The sequence below is a fragment of the Marmota monax genome, unplaced genomic scaffold (assembly GCF_021218885.2).
Source record: "Marmota monax isolate L192 unplaced genomic scaffold, Marmota_monax_Labrador192_F-V1.1 WCK01_AAM20220418_F8-fsc00003, whole genome shotgun sequence".
Classification (NCBI taxonomy): Eukaryota; Metazoa; Chordata; class Mammalia; order Rodentia; family Sciuridae; genus Marmota; species Marmota monax.
The window spans coordinates 25776130-25796919 of record NW_026694084.1 but is presented as its reverse complement, the minus strand read 5'-3'; the positions used below and the strand labels follow the sequence as shown (position 1 = coordinate 25796919).

Genomic DNA, 20790 nt, shown 5'->3' with positions numbered 1-20790 from the left:
CAGAGCTGAAACAGTTGCACAGTGTAATTAGACTCAAAGATGGTCCTTCATCAAAATATTAGAGACATAAGCCAGTTCAAGATTTGCTGGTAAGTAGGAATTCATTACATCCATGGAATGTTTTATGCTTATAAAAACATTCACACTCATCAAGGACACTACTTAGAATTTTCAGATGCTGCTGTTGTAAATAAGTTGTGTGTTTGTGTCTCTTGCAGAACAGCCAGGACAGCAGAACACTGTTCTGAGGGAGAAAAGGAGGGAGAAAAAAAAGAAAGAAAGAAAAAGAAAACTTGCAGCTGTATCTTCAGCCCCATAAATCTCTTCTCCAAGTATGCAACTGGCTGGAGTGACGGGTGTGGGAGGAGGTAGAGGTCCAGCTCTTGGACAAGCACAGGATTCTCTCCCCAGGGAATTAGTCTTTCTCTAAGCCTCATGCATTTTAAGCATGCTATATGTCTATGTGGTGTCCCCAAAGAACAGTGCACAATTAGCCTTGAAGGAAAGCCAACTGTTCGTAAGAGTGACTATCTTTCACAATAAAACAACAATGACAGTAACTCAAAGCAGCACAAAAGCATTTTTGTTTCAAATTGAGAAATTCAAAGTGCCTGCTGGCCCTACACAGAATCTGCCCCATTTGAACCCATCAACCACTGGTGTGTGTCAAATCTAGGCTTACCCTTGTTCCACTCTGCCCAGCTGGGTAAATCAACTCCAGGGGGATTGTGGTACACCCAAAGGAGGGGCAAGGATGGGGAATGCTGGCTCAGTTCGTAGAACTTGATTCTCAAAGTTAAGACAAAAAAATTTTTGTTTTCCTGAGATTTTCTCTAGAGTTATGGATCAAGCCAAATGGAGGATCTGTGACCCATACTGACAGTTCATGTCCACTTCCCACAGGCAGCCCAGGACTGTTCTAGGACCACTTGCAAGGCCTGCTTGCATTCAAGGAATACAGCATATTCTCAATGTGGCACTTTCCCAAAGCCATAAGAAAGGTCCAGTCACTGGAAAGAAGCAATGTATGCACGTTACCTATCACCTTAGGATCAAATCTCACTCTCACACTCCTAAGCTGCTCTTAGTCAGCTTTTGCGTCAATAAAACACACAAGAACAATTCAGAGGAGGAAAAGTTTATTTTGGCTCATGGTTTCAGAGGTTCAGTCAACGTTTAACTGATTCCATGCCTCTAGGCCCCAGGTGAGGCAGAACTTCATAGCAGAAAGGAAAGTTGAGGAAAGCAGCTTAGGACACAACCAGGAAGCAGAGAGAGTGAGCTCCACTCTCCAGAACAAAATATAAGCCCCACAAGGAGCACAGGTGCACCCCTGTGACCTATTTACTGTATCACACCCTCCCTGTCTGCAGTTACCACCAGTTAATCCATATCAGTGGATGAATCCTCCATTCAGGTTACACCTCTCATAATCTAATCATATCACCTTTGAAAATTCTTGCATGGTCTCACATATGAGCTTTTGGGGGATGTCACATATCTAAACCATAATAGCCACCACAAAATTGGCTTACTCTGGATACAGAGAGCTCCTCAGAACTCCCTGCAATTATGAGTGGGTTAAGGGGAGGTTCCAACAGTGGGAGGCACATCCTCCACACGTCGATTCAAACACAAGGCTCAACGAGGTCAGCCTTCCTCCCTGATTCCAAATTCCTTTCTCCATAAGAACCTTTTACCCAGTTATCTGTTTGGCTTTAAAATGTTTATTATTAACTGTTTTAACACCCAGAAATTATTAGACTTTTTTTCCCCTCCAAAGATTTTAAAAGACTGACTCTTAACCAAGATACGGAATATTAAGGTTATTCATCAGGCAACTAATTGAGTTATAACTTTGTTCTCCTAAGCACAAGGCATTTTTCATATATTATTTCACCCATAAGGAATAATCTGAAGTGTGTTGGTGTTATGATCTAACCTCTAAATGAGTCAACCTTTCTCATTCTTCCTCTAAGTTGGTTGTGCTCTGATATGGGTCAAGAACAAAATGGGGGCGGGGCATGCGTATTGCAGATATGCATAAGGATGTTGCCACCTAATTTGTAATGTTTTAATGGGAAAAACAAAATAATTGAAATAGGATTGAGCACAGGGTATCCTTTTTTGGGTGTGGTGAGAATTCTTACCTATCCTTTCCCGGATGCCCACAGAGGAAGGATCAAGCTGGTTTCTGCTCTAGAACCACTTCCTTATTCCACCACTACATGGCTATAATTAGGACCATGAAGCTGGCCCACTTCAGGACTGTCCCAGTTCAAGAACTTGTACTTAGGGTTCAAGAAAGTGTTCCATGCTGATTTGGTGAGATACTGGGGGTGAAGCCTTGTCTAGTATTTGAAAGTAGGTGTGGGACAGTGTGTCATCTGGGCCATATCATTCTTAGAAGCCTTGGACACCAGTCACGGAGAACTATATGAATCTGGGGAATGAAGTTCCTCAAATAGCTATTCCTAGAGAATTCACAGTGGGGTAGGGAGGGGGAGCATGGGAGGATTAGATGAATTCTAGATAGGGAAGAGGGGTGGGAGGGAAAGGGATGGGGCAGGGGATTAGCAAGGGTGGTGGAATGTGATGGACATCATTATCCAAAGTACAAGTATGAAGACTCAAACTGGATGTCAACATACTTTATATACTACCAGAGATATAAAAAAAATGTGGTATATGTGTGTAATAAGAATTGTAATGCAAAAAAAACCCCAACAAAAAAGTACATGTATAAAGGCATGAATTGGCGTGAACATATTCTATATACAAAGATATAAAAAATTGTACTCTATATGTGTGATAAGAATTGTAATGCATTCCTCTGTCATGTATTTAAAAAATAAAATCAATAGACAATATGATTGGTGTATGTACATTCCATGTATGTATTATATGTCAAAATACATTCTGCTGTCATGTATGACTAAAAAAAATAAAAATACATCGTATAGTTAAAAAAATAAATAAATAAAAATAAAATCAATAAAACTAAAAAAGAAAAAAAAGGAACTTAAAAAAAAGAGAGAGAGAATACCTAACCTCTGGCAGAGTGGGTAACATATAGCAGGAAGATGGAGAAACTGAGGACCAGGAAAGTAAAATAATTTCAACCCATTTGAAGGGCACTAGGGTATGATAGGGAAATCATAAGCTCTGAAGCCAGACCAACCTGAGCTGTTTTGGCTTCTAGCTCTCACACTCAGTTGCACTACCCATGGCTTTGGCTCAAACTCTTTCAGCCTCAACAATAATATGCAATTAATATTCAGCCCACAGGGTTGCGAGAAAAGAGTAAAGGAGACAATACTCAGTAAGCAACTAGCACAATAACCAGCATAATGAACAACAAAAAGTGGTCCCTTCCTTTATCCCCTTTAGAATCCACTAGACATGAAGTTACATAAGCACTCTACCCTCTAGGCTAGTTCCCAGGTCTATAATAGTTACTTTAAATGCTAAACCACTAGAATCTTAGCCAGGACCAAATTCCTTTACTAAGCCTCTATGCGAGAAAGCGATTAATTTATAGTCTAACTCTGGAAAACCAACTACATTTTGGACATTCAAAAATGTTTCCCAGAAAATTTTCCAGGCAGCCACATTTAGCTTGGTCATATTTCTTCTGTCTCTTACAAAGTGGCTGAAGTAAACTATGTCGAGTACACAACTAGGGTTTGCTGGGACCGGTTCTTTTAGAGGCTGGAGAGAAAATACTATGAAAATGATTCTTCTCTTCAAAACTTCATCCTTTCGTATCCCTGTCTCAAAGAGCCAGAGGGAATAAGACAGAGATGGTTTAGCTCACAGAGACAACCATGGAAGCAGCCTCACTCTGGATGTAGAATTCCATCTCTGATGCTCTGATGCTCAAGGAAAGCTGTCAACTTCCTTTAACAGAGCATCCTCACCGCTGCTCTCTGGATGAGCCTCATTCACTCTCTCCACCCCTTCCTCCTGTACTGATCATTTTCTGGACTGAAGAATGTCAGGAGTTGCCACATAGGAGCTGAGCTCCCCCTAGGTTTGAGCGATGGAAGCAGGTGGATCCCCATCTCCGCTGAGCCTCTAGAGGAGCAAAGCTTTGGAAGTGGACTTTACCCAGTGGGAGTGGGCTACCCCTTCTAACATTACCCCTCTGCCTTATATGGATGGATTGGTCTTCCAAAGAGCCTCCTCCAATAAAATCAGGGTTTGAGGTGTGCTGCTTCTCTTTTCCAATGGATCCCTAAGGTTGAGAGCCATCACAGAACCCAAAGAAAAGGGTATTTTCTGTCTGTGTGTAATTATTTCGTGCCAACCCAAATTCACCTGGAGTGACCCTGATTTAGTTATGTGTTGCAGCAGAAGAACATGAATATAAATAAAAGGGTGGAGTTTTGTGGTATCAACTTAGCTAATCTAGAACTACATGTCCTAGATTCCCTTTCCTGTGAAGTTCCAGGTTCAAGTTGGCCACAAGAGAACTGTGCACAATATCTGGAAGGTGGAAGTGAAACAGCTACCATTGCTCATGGCTACTGTGGTTCATGGCAGTGAAGGGTGGACATGAGGGTGCCTGTCCCTAGTCTCTACCATTCCACATCCAATTCTTCTCCCCAACTGATGGTACCACTGACCAGTGGCTTCCAAAATCCCATCAGCTGATGAGGCCGGAGTCTTCCAGACATTTTGACACTAGCTTCCCTTGTAAACCTACTCTACAACCTTCAGGAATGAAAGTTAGTGTCACCTAGAAAGAAGAATTTGCAGAATGAAGGTATGGGAACCAAAAGCAACCCAGGTGCTTTCTGGGGACTAAGGGCATATGGAAGAAGTATTATAAAAAGGGAAGTTCCTAAGCAGATGCAGAGAGGCTGATGGATTATAACTTGAGGTCACTCTTCTCTGAGGTGAGAGATAAATGCAGAAGTGCTGGTAGCTTCCAACTTGCTCTTATTCTCTTCCACTCTATATTCAGCTGTTCATATCACCTGCTGCCTCTGCTAAGAAAAGCTCAGACCCACTAAAATAAGTGTCAAAAGGAACATGTCACCCAGGCTGAAGACTAAAGGGGGCATAAAAATGGAAGCTCACCTGCACGGGCACAGCTGACAAAGGAGGATGCAGGCTGAGGACACAAGAGAATTCCAGGAATCAAACCTGGCTGGCCAGGAGAATAATGATGGTAAGGACAGACATGGGGAAGGGGATTAATAGGAGATGCAACATTAAGGAGGGGCTTGGAAACATGACCATGCTAATGAGATGTGCTGCTGCAGTGTCCAGGAAGAGACGGAGTATGGGCGAGGAGCTTTGAGAGAGCTTGGGGTGGACAGTCAGCTGACTTCCAATCACTGACACAAAGGTGAAGGGTGAAACAGTAGGGAATGGACAGATGCAAAATAGAGCACTGAATCATGATTTTAACAAACATGATTTTAAGTAGACTAATTTTTGAGGAGTTATAGGTTCACAGAAAAATCGGGAGGAAAGCACAGACCCATATCCCCTTGCCCATAATCCTCCATGCATAGCCTCTCCCATTATCAACATCTTCCACTTAAGAGGTACATTTATAGAACCAAAGAGGCCACACCACACATCATTATCACCCAGAGTCCGTGGTCATCACAGAGACCACTTTCCCTGCTGCACATCCAATCATAAGGGCAAACGTTTAATGGCACATACCCACCACTACTGTATCAAAGCAGCATCACTGCCTTGAAATCCAAACATGACCTTTTCTTCCAGTTATTTCTCTCCATTTATATGCTATATCCACAAGACTTAAAAATCCTAAGAGAGCTGACCTCTCTCCACATGTGGGCCACAGCCTCTCCAGGCCTGGTCTAGGCAGGGACAGTCAGGTACCTCTGGGCTTACAAAGTTAAGATAGGTGCCTGGTGTTGATTACTCAGGTTTTAGAAAGCAGAATTGAATCCCATTAACCCCAGGGTGGACATGTGCAGGTGGCTACCCTGCCCAGAACACAGTATAGTTAAGGTCCTGTTTCGTCTGCAGTGATTACACAGCTGTCCACACGTGGCTGTCACAAATGTAGCTTTATCCTGAGATGCAGAGGGCTCTGTGGACACTCCTTATCCAGATGGCTGACATCCTACACTTTCCCTGCCCCAAAAGTGAGCCCCATTTAAAACCTTGAGCTGTGAACTTTCTACCAGTCTGCACAAACTCTTGCCAACACTGAGAGGGTATAGGACTAGGTGTTGACACATGTGGGGAAAGTAAATATTTACCCGTATTTTGTGGAGGAACATCCTCACTTTAAAAGACCCAGAGCATATATGAATAAATAACACTGACCTCCTCAAATTAGTCCTAAGCTTTCCTTAGGAAGTATATTTTTCTTTTCTTCACAAAGGCTCTGCTTCTTAAAACAAAACAAAAACAGGACACAGTAGAACCTTCCCAGGGTACAAGACCACAGCTGCTCATTGGCAGCCTCCCTAGGTACAGTGCCTGAGATGTGAACTGTGTTTTACACTGCTAGTTGGGGCAGGCTCGGCTTCCTAAATGCCACATGGCCCAGCTGTGATGATTCAAAGCAACCAGGATGAAGGCATGAGCAATATTTGGCTCTAGAGACTGTTATTAGGAATTAGGGGCTGCTGCTTGGCTTGGTGTGCTCCATGAGAATTTTGACATTCAGAGCTAGAAAGTTTTCCAATGTGTGTAACTGATACTCTGCAAGGAAATACCCCAACATCAAAAGTACATCCACCAAAGATTTCATAAACAAGTCATAGAATACCGCTTTCCATCTGAATTTGAGGCATGAAAATCAACATAGTTCCTGGTCCAGCAATATGCAGAACAAACAGCAGTGTATTCCTCTCTCCAGAGATCTGGGACAGACATCCTTACACTTGGCTGTGCATGAAAATCACCTGGGAGTTTACACAGAGAGCTGACGTCTGGGGCTCAATCCAGACCAACCGTGTCTATATCTCTGAGTACTTTTTAGGAGTTTCCCAGATGATTCTGATGCATAGTGAAAGATGAGAAGCCCTTCCTGGTCTGGGCAATCCTTGTTCTTGTTTATGCCTTGCTTTAAACAAGATGATTATATTCAATCAAGCCCAGTACCCTAAAATGCAATTCATGGCACTGACTCTCATCTTGGCCATGAACAGCTCAGTGGGTTTCATTTTTTAATGTGTAAAATGTAGTCAGTAGTATTTCCTCATCTCTATTTCCCGAAGCTGTGATACTACAATGAGAAACGTGATGTCCTCACACACGTTTTACAAAAGCAAGCATCATTATTACTATTGTTATCGCTACTATTATTATTATAACAGTTGAACATAATGTAAATGTAAAACATCCCAGTTCATATCAGATATTGGAATCACTGTGATGGAAGAAGACAGTTGGAAATAATATAAAACGAGTGACCATCAGACCACAACCACAGCAGTTGGTCTATTCCCCCACATTTAACATCATGGTCATATCTTACTTCTGCTCATCTCACTTGACCCTTAATGAGAAATTTCACTTCTGTAGGCCTTGCTTTTGTTAATTGAAGAGGTCAAACCAGAGGTTCTTATCCTGGGTCCCCGGATAAATTTTTGTATGATCCATGCACAATATCAAATTGTGCAAATGTAACACACACATGTGCACAACTTTTTTTCTGGGATTAAGGTCTATAACTATCATCAGATCCTCAAAGAGGCACATGATCTCCAAATAATGTTAAAAATCAGAGGAATCTTCCGGGCATGCTAACACACACATGTAATACCAGCAGCTCCAGAGGTAGGAGGATCACGAGTTCAAAGCCAGCCTCAGCAACTTAGTGAGGCCCTAAGCTATTCAGCGAGACCCTCTCTAAATAAAATATAAAAAAGGGCTGGGGATGTGGCTCAATGGTTAAGCACCCTTGAATTCAACCCCCATCCCTGCCCCTACCCCGCCCCCCCCAAAAAAAAGAATCAAAGGAACCTTCCCAACTCTTTAAGTTTTCTGATTATTAGTAGTGGAAATAATGCTTTGGAAACTCCAAAACCATTTATTTATGGGTGGATTTCAAACATTTTTGGCAAAGATATCTTTACCCTATGATAGTTCTTTTTGTAAAGCTCTTCAATGTAAAACACTAGATTTGCGTCAAAATCAAAAGCTGAGCTAATGCCCATTACACATTGTCAATGCTGCCTTTACTTCCTAAAAATCAAGTTGGTTGGAAAGTGGTCTCAGAAGACCAGCCCTGTGGGATTTGGGACATCCTTGAGGCCCTGCCAGTCTGGAGGCTTTTTGTACATGCTGACGTCTCATTCCACAACGGTGCTGGTGGGAGAAGTATGTTGTGCTAGAGGATGGACGGGGAAGAAAATGAAGCCTTGGGGCAAAAGGAAAAAAAGCCTTAACTATGGAATTCAACCTGAGTAAGAACGTGAGCCACTGTCACATAGAGCAGAGTAAGGAAAAAACAGATGCTAAGTCCTGAGTGGAACAAAGTGTCTGCTGATGCTGAGTCCAAACTTTGCTTAAGGCTCTCTACAATCGCGTCATCAGGATCTACACATGGTCTCCTGGGAGGCTAGGGTTCAGGCTTTTAGATCAGATCAACAGCAAATATTCATTCAGGAGATCTGCTAAAATGTTGATTTTTCAAATGTATCCTAAAGGTGAACTGTTTTGAGCTGCTCAAATCCTTGGGGTACAGAAAATTCAGAGACATGTATATGTTCTTCCTTGTTTCCAAAACACAACACTTTCAGTTTTAAAAAATTTTATTGATATGAACTTATCACTTCCTCAAAATGCCATCTATTGGTATTATATTCTTGGAGAATATGGCTTTACAGCATGAGCCCATGTAGAGTGGCCCCCAGTGTAATATTATGCTCAGGCTACAAGATTATCTAAATCCCTACAATACAAAGGGAACTTCTGGCCTATGCCTTCATTTGAGATAATCAGCTCCATACATGAGCAATAACAATTCCAAAGCACAGGATCAAGTTCCCAGCATACATGAATTCATATTCAAGTCTTGACCTTATGTGAATTTCTTAGCCTCTCTGAATCTTATTTTTTTTCCATCTGTAAAAATGGAGACAATAACTATGTCTGCTGATTATTATCTTAAATGGTAAGACAGATATAATATACCTAGCATGGTGCTTGGTGTGTCATATCACTCAGCAAGTATTGCTTTAATATATCTTAGAGCTTTTATCAGTTATCCATTTTAAACCTACTGAAAGAGGAGAATATGTTCCCAATCATTAAATGAAAAAAAAAATACCTTTTTAGTAATGTATATAGGTTCAGTGGCATCTGTGACTTTTGTATCTGTTATATTAACTGAATATCTGCTGACATGCTCAAATCCTTTTAGAAAACAAAAATGAGACTCGTTCGCTCAAGATACATTTTAGAAGCATCTTAAACTAGAGGAAATAGAGAAAAGCATGGCTGATTTCTAGATTTCTGGCCCAGGCAACTGGGTGGATGTTGATGTTATTTATTGAGATGGAAGAGAGTGGAGGAGGTTCAGGAATGTGCAAAACAAAGCCTTCAATCAACTCAATACCCAGAATATCTGTTCCAGGGATCTGACCTTGTGGCAAACCAATGTTCCCACTTCAGTTTCCGTCATTTCACTTTCTCTTAGAGGCTCTTCTGGAGGACCCCGAGTTCTAACAGTAATACCAATGATAATATCATTTCATCTGGCACAAAGTATGGTGGGTCGAATTAAGGGATTCTGAAGCTAAAGGCAAAAGGACAGACTCGATGCCTGTTTCCGAGTCGTCACTGTGGAACTCTGACAATGGATGAAATGTGTAAGTACGCAAAAATCTGTAATGTAGGAACCGAAGCCTTGCCTTCAGGAATGTTCCTTTCAAATACATGTTCCACAGTTTATAACTAAATATTTGTGTGTAATAGATATTTGCAGGTCATTAATAGCTGCCTCATCACTAAACCTGAAGCCCCAAAGGCAGGAACCTTGCTGCCTTTGCTCCCTACTGAATCCCCTGTGCCTGCCATAGGGCATCACGTGTGGTAGGCACTCAGTAAATATGTGTTGTAGGATATTTGTGCAGGGTTTTTTTGGGGGGGAGGTCATGACAGAAATTATTAGTTGTCCCCCAATATCCACTATCCTTTATTAATAGAACCCCCATTTTTTCTGGACATGGCAACTGTATTTATTTCCTAGGGTTCCTGTAACAAAGTCCCCCAAATTGGTTGGCTTAGAATAACAAGAATATTTGGTCTCACAGCTCTGGATGCTAGAAGTGTGAAATCAAGGTGTCACCTTGCTCTCTCTGATGGCTCTAGAATTGAGTCCTTCCTTGGGTTGTCCAGGTTTTGTTTTTAAGTTTGTAAGCGATCCTTGGCATTCCTTAGCATGTAGCTCCATCGCTCCTGTTATGTGGACATCTTCTCCCTGGGGGTTTTCACATCGTCTTTTTGTGCATCTGTCCCTACGTCTAGTTTCCTATTCTTATAAGGACACAAGTCATATTAGATTGGGGTCACTCTAATAACCTCATCTTAACTTTACCTCAGTCCCTGTTTCCAAATAAAGTCAACTCAACTTCTGAGGCACTAGGGGTTAGGACTGGAGGATGGTCCCCAATTAAAGTACAACGTGAATTTGCAACAGCCACTCAAAATAAAATGTCCATTCCCCATATTTTCTTGCATCCAAGCCATGTGTGGTTATACTCTAGCCAGTGGGATCTAAAAGAAGTAGTATGTGCAACTCCCAGGAAGTATTTTTAAATGAGGGGCAGTGCCCTCTGCTTCCTTTCTTCCCTTCAGAGTGGCTAGAATGCAAACCTAATCACTATCATGTCAGCAGTTATGTTAGACCATGAAGTGACCTTGGAAATGGAAGATGGAAAACAGTGAAAAACAAAATAGGTGATCAAAATCACAGAGACACAATTCAGCCACAGGCTGCTTTCTTTCCAGCTTTTACATGACAATAGTAACTATATATGTTGAAGGATTTTATGTCTTTTGAAGGATTTTTGTCACTCATAACTTAATAAAAACAGATATATAGTCTGAGACTATAGAATCTTCTGAGCCACCTGCCTCATCCTAGTAGATAAAGACACAACTGTGCTTGTCTTTAATCCCCAAGATGCTTGGATTGGTCAATGCTATGGACTGAATGGGGTGCTCCCCTCACCCTACCCCTCTATTCATATATTGACACCCCAATCCCCAGTGCAACTGTATTTAGAATAAGGAAGTAATTAATGTTAATGAGGTCATAAAGCAGGAGCCCTGGTAGGATTAGAAGAAGAGACACCAGATATTCTGCTCTGGTCTGTTTAGCATGACCCATATTACATGGTCCCAAGGTCTAGAACACAAATTACATTTGCTCATGACTTTTATAAGCCCCCTTTTGGAGATGAAGAATTTGAGGCTCAGACTTTAAGCAACTATCCTTGTTACTAAGAAAAAGTGGTGAAGCTGGGACTCAAACCCAGGAGTCTGACACTGAAGTCTGGACTATCCATCACATGACCTAGTGGCAATAACACACTTGAGTCTCAAGCTCTAGGTGAAGGTGGACATGGGCCTGAAGAGAGTGGGGAAGAGATGGGCCAGATGAAAAGAATGAGAGGATGGCCAGGAGAAGCAGAGATGCTCCTGGACATTTCTGGAAGTGGAAAATGGCATGTGGGGACAGGGCTACCAATGGCCAAGATGAAGCTAGTCAGGCAGAGCCTGTGTCCCTATATCCAGCAGAGTGTGATGGTGGCTCTCAAGACGAGGTGAGGAATAGAAATGTGGGGAAATGGAAAGTAGTATGTGCAACTCCCAAGAAGTATTTTTAAATGAGGGCAGTGCCCTCTGCTTCCTTTCTTCCCTTCAGTGTGGCTAGAATGCAAACCTAATCACTATCACGTCAGCAGTTATGTTAGACCATGAAGTGACCTTGGAATGGGCAGGGCAGAGCACAGGGCAACTGGACTGGCAAGCATGACATTCAGAGGCACTAAGACAAAGTCCAAGACTGAAGAGGTATTCAGCTTTATTTTATAAACTGGCTATAGCTGGGCTCTTAGAGATGCACCCATGTATTATTCAGAGTGGGACAGAGGGGAGGACCAGGTGCCCAGCCTGGTAAGGGGCTCTGTACACCACCTCCCTCAACCCTTCGTCTAGCCCTGAGGCGGAGTCACAAAGGTCCTCAGTCAGCAGATGAGACAGAGGGGCCCGGGAAGCTAAATGATGTGCCAAACCTTACACAGGCAGGAGGAGGGGCGAAGGGATCCATCTGACTCCCAAAACCCAATTTCTTATGACAGAAATCATATCCATGGCTGCCTCTGGTGGAGGGGCTGACATGAAAGAGACGTGAAGAGTTTCCTGGAGTGACATGTCCTACAATCTGACTGGTAGTGACACTAGCATGCACATCTGACCAAACCTATAAACTACACACTTAAAAGCCATGTGCATTATTGCATGAAAATTATGCCTCAACTCAGAATATAATTTTATAAAGCTCTTGAATCTCTTCCTTCCTCTAAATCATGCTTTCTCATGGAGGAAAGGGGACATAGCCCCTAAAAAACAAATATTGCTTCTTAGAGTATGAAAATATATATATATATACACACACACACATATATATGTGTGTGTGTGTGCGTATTGATTAAATCATTTTGATTGATTTGGCAGTACTGGAGATTGAATCCAGGGACACTGATCATTGAGCTATATCCTCCATCTTTTTATTTATTTATTTATTTATTTATTTGGAGACAGGATCTTGTTAATTTGCTTAGGACCTTGCTAAGTTGCTGAGATTTGCCCTTGAACTTGCAATCCTCTTGCCTTTGCCTCCTGAGTTGCTGGGATTTTAGCTGTGACCTGTTTCACCCACCTTATCCTATTTTTAAGTATAAAGCGTATGTGCATTTGTATAGACATATATATAGTAGAATATGTATGTATATACACACACTGTATACATATATACAGTAGAACATAATAGATAAACAGGTACTCTGTAAATCACTGGGATCTACATTTCACAGGGAGGAATAACTAGAAAAAAACATATTTTAGACATATTCCTCATGGGACTGATAATTTTTTTTAAAAAGGCAAGAAACTTCCCTAACCCACAGCTCCCTCCTTCCCAATTCTCCTCACACTGCAGTCTGGTTATGACTTTCATTCTTTTCTGCAAGACACCATGCTACCTTCTGGGTTCCCTCCATACAGAATAAAACTTGTGTGTGAGTATACTCATGTGAACACCCAATCCTGTAAACACCCATACACATGCAGGGTGTACACACACTTAGCTAGTTTCTGTTCATTCTCTGGGTCTCAGCTCAGGCCTTCTTTCCCCTGAAGGTCAGGAAGTGTTTCTGCTCATTCCCCCTTTATTCTGCAAAGGCAGAAGCACCAGTCCCCCCCCCCCTTTCTTTCCTACAGTAACTCTACATTCATTAGGGGAAGTGTTTGCTTAATGTCTCTTTTCCTCTCTCAACTGTAAATCCCAGGATGGCCTAACCTAATGCCAAGCACATGGTAGAGGTGAATGTGCACTTGAGGACTGTTGGAGCCTGGCACAGGGAAGGCTCCCTGCTAAGGAAGGGGACAGAGCAGGAGATGATGTGAGTCTGAGCCCGGGAAGTGGCCCTCGCTTATTGGCAGGTCCCTCCCAGGCAAAGGAGTTGTCTCTTCCCTCCCAGTCCTGCCCAGTGGCAAGAGGAGGATCCTCCTCCCCACTATTCCTGTCACCCTCTGCAAGGGGCAGCCAAGACACAGAGCACCCTGTAGTCACCTGGAAAGGAGCTACTTTTAAAAACATCAAAAAAAAAAAAAACAAAAGAGTCATTTTTTAAAAATCTGGGTGGATGGTCATTCCATAATTTACTTTAGTGGCCAAACGATCTTGGCCAATTAGGTAAGATTCTGGCCTCTTTTGGTGCAGTAGGTAAATTCCATGAAATAACACAGCACTCTGTCCCTGGGGAGGAAAGATCAATGGGCAGGATTTTGAATTTTTTTTTTCTCTGTGTGAAAAACAAGTCAATTTTTAAGAGGGGGAAAAAAGATATAATGGCCACTAATTCCTTATTCTGACTCAGATAGTTCTGTTTCTATATAAACATGCAAAGAAATAAGTAAACAGAGAAAAGAGATGGAGTCAGTCCATATCCATCAATTCATCACAGCAGGAAACAAGAAAAGAAGCCAGGAGTCTTGAAATCCCTCTGAGACTTGGCACCGGGCAGCATGAAAACTGGAATACTGTTTCTGGCAGGATTTAAGCATTCCCACAAGAAAAATAAACTTTCCAGAAAAAAGCAAGGATATCTTTTGTCCTTTATTTGTAAATATGGCTCAGATTCCTTCATAGCCTAAAGGCTCAACCGTTGGTTCTAACAAGTGTTTCATTTAACTAATGAAAGTAAGTATTTTAGATTTTTCACTTAGATGACATTGCAAGATCTAGTCCTCACCTAAGTGAGGGGCCAGTGTCAGGGACTAAAACTACTCATTTGATCTTCTTCAAGCCAACCCAGATGAACATGTGACCACTTTACCAATGTACTTTGAATAGAATATACAGTCTCTGCACAGGAGGCATGAAAGGTCATGAATCCAAGAGCATTCTACCTAGGGTTTAAGATTTTAATGGGACATGTCATCTATTGGGCTGTGCCTTGGTTTGTATTTCTTGAACTAATACTATGAGAAGCATGTGGATTTGAATCTAGCTCTTGATATTTACAAACTGGTAACCAGGAAGGAATTAATTGGGTTTCCTCACTTGTGAAGTAGAGAGACTGTAACCCACCCACCTTCAAAAGTCAAGACCATATATGGGAAAGGCCCAAGTTTATGATACAGGTGGCTCCGTATGTAAGTTCCCTGAACCTTTTGTAGAAGAACACAGAGGCGGGGCCTTCAGGAAGGGATTAGGTCATGAGAGTGGATGGGACTGGTGCTTTTATAAGAAGATGACAGGAAGACTTGCTCTTCTCTCTGCTCTATGACATGTGAGGAAACAGCAAGAAGGCGGCCTTTGAAAACCAGGTAGCAGGCCCTGACAGACAACGGATCCGCCAGTATCTTGATCTCGGACTTTCCAAACAAATGCTTGTCATTTATACCTCCCAGTGTATATTATTATTATTGGACACAATACCTTTATTTTATTTATTTATTTATTTATTTTTATATGGTGCTGAGGATTAAACCCAGTGTCTCACACGTGTTGGGCAAACACTCTATCACTGAGCTACAACCTCAGCCCCTAGTTTATATTATTTTTGATACAGCAGACTGAAATGACTAAGAGAGCAGGATGATATGATGAAGAGCAGCTGGTGGAAAATAGGGGAATATCACAGGATATTTAAGGAAGGCTTCTCTGAAAAATCAACATGTAACCTGAGATTAGAAAGACAACAATGGAACCAGCCATCTTTCCTCAAGTAGGAACAAACCTGATATTTGGGAAGCACAAAGAGAAAGTCAGGGGTGCTCTAAGCAACACAGTGCAGGAGATGAGGTTCTGATCTGCAGAATCAGATCAAGGACTCTGCAGTCCACAAAAGACATCTGGAGTTTATTCTCATTGTGACAGGAAGCCATTAGAGCATTCATGGCCAGAGTCAATTAATTAGATTTACTTAAGAGCTGGACCTAGGCGCGATCATGAGATATTAGTGAAATGTAAAAAGTCTGCCTGGTTAGAAAGAAGGCCGCTTATTAGAGGATCATGTAGGATAAGGTGATCATAGCGTGGTCCAGAAATGGAGTTAACTGGAGTGACAGAGAAGACAGAGATCCTGAAATTGCTGCTCCCCCAGGATATTAGTATTTTGCTGTAGCCATTAAATGGGCTCATGAAGAGAAGGGCCAGTAAGGTACAGGCAGAGAAGATATTCAGGAAACTGTGTTCCTTTTCATGTTTCCTCCCTTCCCCTTTGTATTGAAAGGAACAGCAGCTGCTGATGAAATCCCAGAGATGAGTGAAAAGTCAGCAGATAGAAAATGTGGGAAGAAGGAAATACAAATGTGCAGCCATGGGTGCACCACACTTTTGACACTTTGCATATTTCATACTCCACTCTAGAGTTGTAGAGACATAAGCAGACCTTCCCTTAGACCCCTTGAGAGAACAGCAAAATCAAAACCTTATGGCAAGACAGGTTGGTGGAAACAAGCCTTTAGTATTACATTATAGAAGTGGCTTCTTATGAAACTGAAACATTCTATTACTAGCACAGGTGGTAAAATATTAGATTAGTAAGTGTTTTAGGTCACAGAATCATGCACAAAGTATCTCTAATGAATAAACACAGCTAAATTATTCAAAGGGCATGATATTCACCATCATTTTCATTTAACCAACAAACCAACAGTGCAATTCAAAACTATCTCTCTATAAATTTCATTCCAATACAGTTTGGCCAAAGGCATCTTCTAACAGTTTGAGAGCTATCTTAACCAATAAAGACTCCATTTGAGTGTTTCTCTTAAGTGATAAAATGCTGTGTTAAACAATTGAAACAAAATTAGCCCTCTGTAAGATTAGAATTTTAATATGCTGATTTGTTTTATTAATTTCCAAGGAGATGAAGTGTGTGCAGTTTAAAATGGTTTTAAGTTGGATGAGGTGGCACACACCTGTTGTCAAGAGCCATTGTGGACTCTGTATGAACCAAACTGGCATTGTAGTCAGTGAATAAGAAGGTCTGGTATCTGGAAACTTCCAGTGGCACTTCTGCTGGTTAAGACAGCCCAGATACATATGAGTTCTATTCAGCTCCTCCAGGTTCCACACAGCACCAGTGACCTGCTGCAGCCACCTAGCCACACAGACTCCCAGAGATAGGTGCGGCTTCCCAAGATGCCAATCAAGCTGTCCACTACAAGACACCATGAAGCAAGACTCTACCCACTGAAACCTATCCCCGCCTTTGATGCTCTTCCTTAAATAAAGAAACGGAGCCGTTTTCTAACTGTTCTGTTCCAGCTTCCACCAGGACTGGGAGAACCCATCTGGCGCTCCCTTAAAACTAATTCTGACTTTGTCTTATTTCTTCACTAATTATTTCAGACTTTAATTCTCCTGTGGCTTATTCCTTCCTGTTCAGGAAGAATTACCCTGGCAAGGTGCAGGCTGCTTTGTGTTAGCCTATAATCCTAGCAACTCCAGATGCTGAGGCTAAAGGATCACAAGTTCAAATTCAGCCTTGGCAACTTGGAGAGACCCTGTCTCAAAATTTTAAAAAATTTAAAAGAAGAGCTGGGGATATGGATCAGTGGTACAGCACCCCTGGATCCAGTACTGCAAATAAAATAAAATGGGATAGAATACAAATAAAGCTACTTTTAAGTAGAGAAGCTCAGGATAGAGCATTCTGCTGAATAAGAGAGCTATGTTATACAATTGCAGAAGAGCTGCTCTGATGAATTCTATACAGCTCCAGGATATAGGAAAACCATTATAAACTTCCAAGGAAAATAAAAATATAAACCATATGATGTATTAGTTTATAAAATAAAAAATACATATATCAGGAAACCCATTTATCCAGGTACATACAGCAAACAGTTAATTAACTGACATGCCAATTATGCATGTTAATTGACAGAGATGAACTAGAATCAATTAAATTCCCTATACACTTGGCTAGGCAAAGCAAGTTCTTCAGTTGCAATATAAATCTACTATTTTCCTCAAAGGAAATGTGCTTAAAGCCAAGTCCTCATATGAACGAATGCACGCTCAGCACCGAAGCTCTCTGCCAAAATCATCCATACTGGGTACTTTACTGTGGAAATAAAATGTAAGATCCTTTCCACAGCCAAGAGTTCCATTAGAAAATGACAAATTCAGCCTCGGCACAGACACAAGTGCTTGCGCTTTATGTTCCTAGCCAACTTTCCTGCTGAGTTTCTTTGGTGCTGTGCCTGCTGTGGTACTGAGAAGGTAGGGAAGGTCTTCTGAGGTTTCCACAGCTGCCATGAGGTACAGGGCACATCAGGACTGTGCCTCCCCTATTCGGACAAGGTTGTGAAATCAGGGAGCAGGGCCAGCACCTAATCATACCAGCCTGATTACCTAGACTGGCACTAAAGGTGAAGCTCTTTGCTCCCCCTTTTTCCCCAGTGTGTACACCAACGCCAGAGGGCACATGCTGGAAACCAGACAGGTAGAGAATCAAATCATGCCTGTTGCTGCACCAGAAAAAGCCTGATGGGAGAGGACGAAAGCACTGATGAGTGAATGGTGAGAGTGATCTATAGCTTTCCAGCTTGCTGAACCCTCCCATGTCCCAGATAACTGAGATCAATACGCCCTGGGAAATGTTTCACAGATGACAGAACAAAACTGTGCTAGATAAAGGTGTTTTGAAGCTCTGAGAAAAATCAATGCTTTCAATATTCTCTTTCATTTCTGTTATGAAGACAATGTATTTCCATATATGCATACAAGAAGTCTAGAAAAATAAAAATCAAAATGTAAATGGTACTACTCTACTGGGTGCTAATTATACATCCAGAAGGCTGCTTTTAGAATGTTATATAGTTGTCATTTCTGGATTAAGAAAGATGATAGGCAATTTCAACTTTTTTTAGGCTTGTCTGTGTTTTCCAAATTTTCTTGGACACACAACACTTTAATACCAAACAATATGTAAAATTATTGCCAGAAAATATTTCAATTCATTCAATATTGAATTGATATTTGTGTAGCTGTTTGTACTTTATCAAGTATGTCCACATATATAATACATAAAAGAGTTAAGGGAAAGATTAATGCCATTTCAGAGAACAGGAAATAGGTTCTGAGATGTCACCAAACTTGCTCAAAAAGCCAGTAACTAGCAGAATCAAGATATGAATATTGTTCTCTTCAAATTCCATGACTTCTTTTCTCAATATGTGCTCATTAGGGTCTAGTATGACCTACTGATGGCACATAATCCACAGAATGGACCTTGCCTACAACATAAACAACAGATTTTGATATGAGATTTAAGCAAAAAGAAATATATATGTTTATTGTAAATATATATAAATAAATACATACATCTGGGTGTGGTGGCGCATACCTGTAATCCTAGCGGCAGGAGGAAAACAAGTTCAAAGCCAGCCTCAGCAACTTAGCGAGGTGCTAAGCAACTTAGTGAGACCCTGTCTCTAAATAAGATACAAAATAGGGCTGGGGATGTGGCTTATTGGTTGAGTGCCCCTGAGTTCAATCCCCAGCATCCCTCCCCGCTGAAAACAAACAAACAAATAAATAAATGTGTATATATATATACACACACATTTCTTTATTTCCTCTCCTCCAAATTCAGCATTAAGAAGAGAAATGTAGGGAAAAAAAGAAAGAAAAACAATGGGAGTTTGGAGACTACAAAGCAGAGGCAAGAAGTGGGCAAACCTTCTTCCCTGGTTGGCTTCATCTCGACCCTATTCAGAAAGGGAAAAGAAAATTTGACAAAAATGGAACAAAAACACTTAGGGAGAGAAAGTACAGATGGCATCAAATAATAAATAAGGCTGGAAGTGTTACCTGGGACAGGTAAAGGGTGTGGAGATTAAGAAATAGAAAGGGCACAACCTGAGAGGGCTTTGGATCCCATGACAGAATTGCAGCCCGAACCCAGGACAGATACAAACCAAATCAGAAAGGTCTGGGAGTACCTTCATTCCTGCTGCCGCTGCAGGGCCACTGGGGTCCACAGCCTGGATGTGGCATGGCTTACTTCCTCGTACCACAAAGCCCCAGCCAACCGCATCGCCAACAATCTAGAGAAGAAAACCACAATTAACAATCGGCAGGCAGTCCCTGGCAATTTGCCTGTCCTGCCAAGAGACAGAAAACCAGCACAGGATTAAGCATGTGCCATGACACATCTTTCTCCACTTCCTCGCCACCTTATTAAGGGGATGGAATACTTTGCTTCTATCACGAAAGCAGGCATAGCTCTGTGGAAAATGTGGTTGAGAAACAGAACCTGTTTGGCAGAAGGAAGTTGCTTTTGGGAGGGCACTACTCAATAAATAATTGGCAGACTGCCTCTTTCTTAGGCTGCTCGACAATTCAATATCAAAATCTAGTAGACGGTTTAGAAGATCTTAAAAACATGGTTGAAATTTCTCTCCAAATCCAATCTCTACCCCAAGTTTGTCTTTTCCATCTGGATCCAAACGATACACTATTATCTAGCTATGTCACTCATGTCTGGAAGAACAATTTAAATTACTAATAATGAGAAATATGAAGAGCCTAGTATTTCTTGAAACAATTTTCTATACCAAGAAAATAAAGTGATCCAGGCGCAGTGGCATGCACTTGTAATTCCAGTGATTCTGAAGACTTCCACAGGAGTATTGCAAATTTGAGGTCACCCTGGGCAACTCAGAGAGACTGTCTCAAAAGAGAGAAATAAAAAGGGCTGGGAATATAGCTCAGTGGTAGAGCACCTTTGTGTTCAATTCCCAGTACCAACTACAGAAACAAAGAAATAAGGGAAGAGAAAAACGAAGTGAAAAGGTACAAAAAGTTCTTCATTTATAAGTAGACTCCAATCCAAAAGTTATTTTAGAAATAGTACATAAACTTTTCCTATAGAATCACTAATATAATCGGCAGTTACATTCCCTGGGCGCTCTCAGACTCATCCTTAACACATATGTTAGTTGAAATACAGATGAAACGCGTTCGCAATCAATTACTAGCAATGCTGGCATAAAACTAAAAGCCTAAAATAAATACAATCCACCATCTCTTCAAAG

General features: G+C 41.4%; 1 protein-coding gene across 1 annotated transcript in view; it reads right to left on the bottom strand.

Annotated features, from left to right (window-relative positions):
• The window catches only part of Deptor (DEP domain containing MTOR interacting protein), a 136031-nt gene that overhangs the window by 12903 nt on the left and 102338 nt on the right, over positions 1 to 20790 (bottom strand). Inside the window, exon 8 of the mRNA XM_046464978.2 lies at positions 19696 to 19800. Within this exon, the coding sequence (XP_046320934.1) occupies positions 19696 to 19800 (105 nt within the window). The remainder of the gene's footprint in view (positions 1 to 19695; positions 19801 to 20790) is intronic.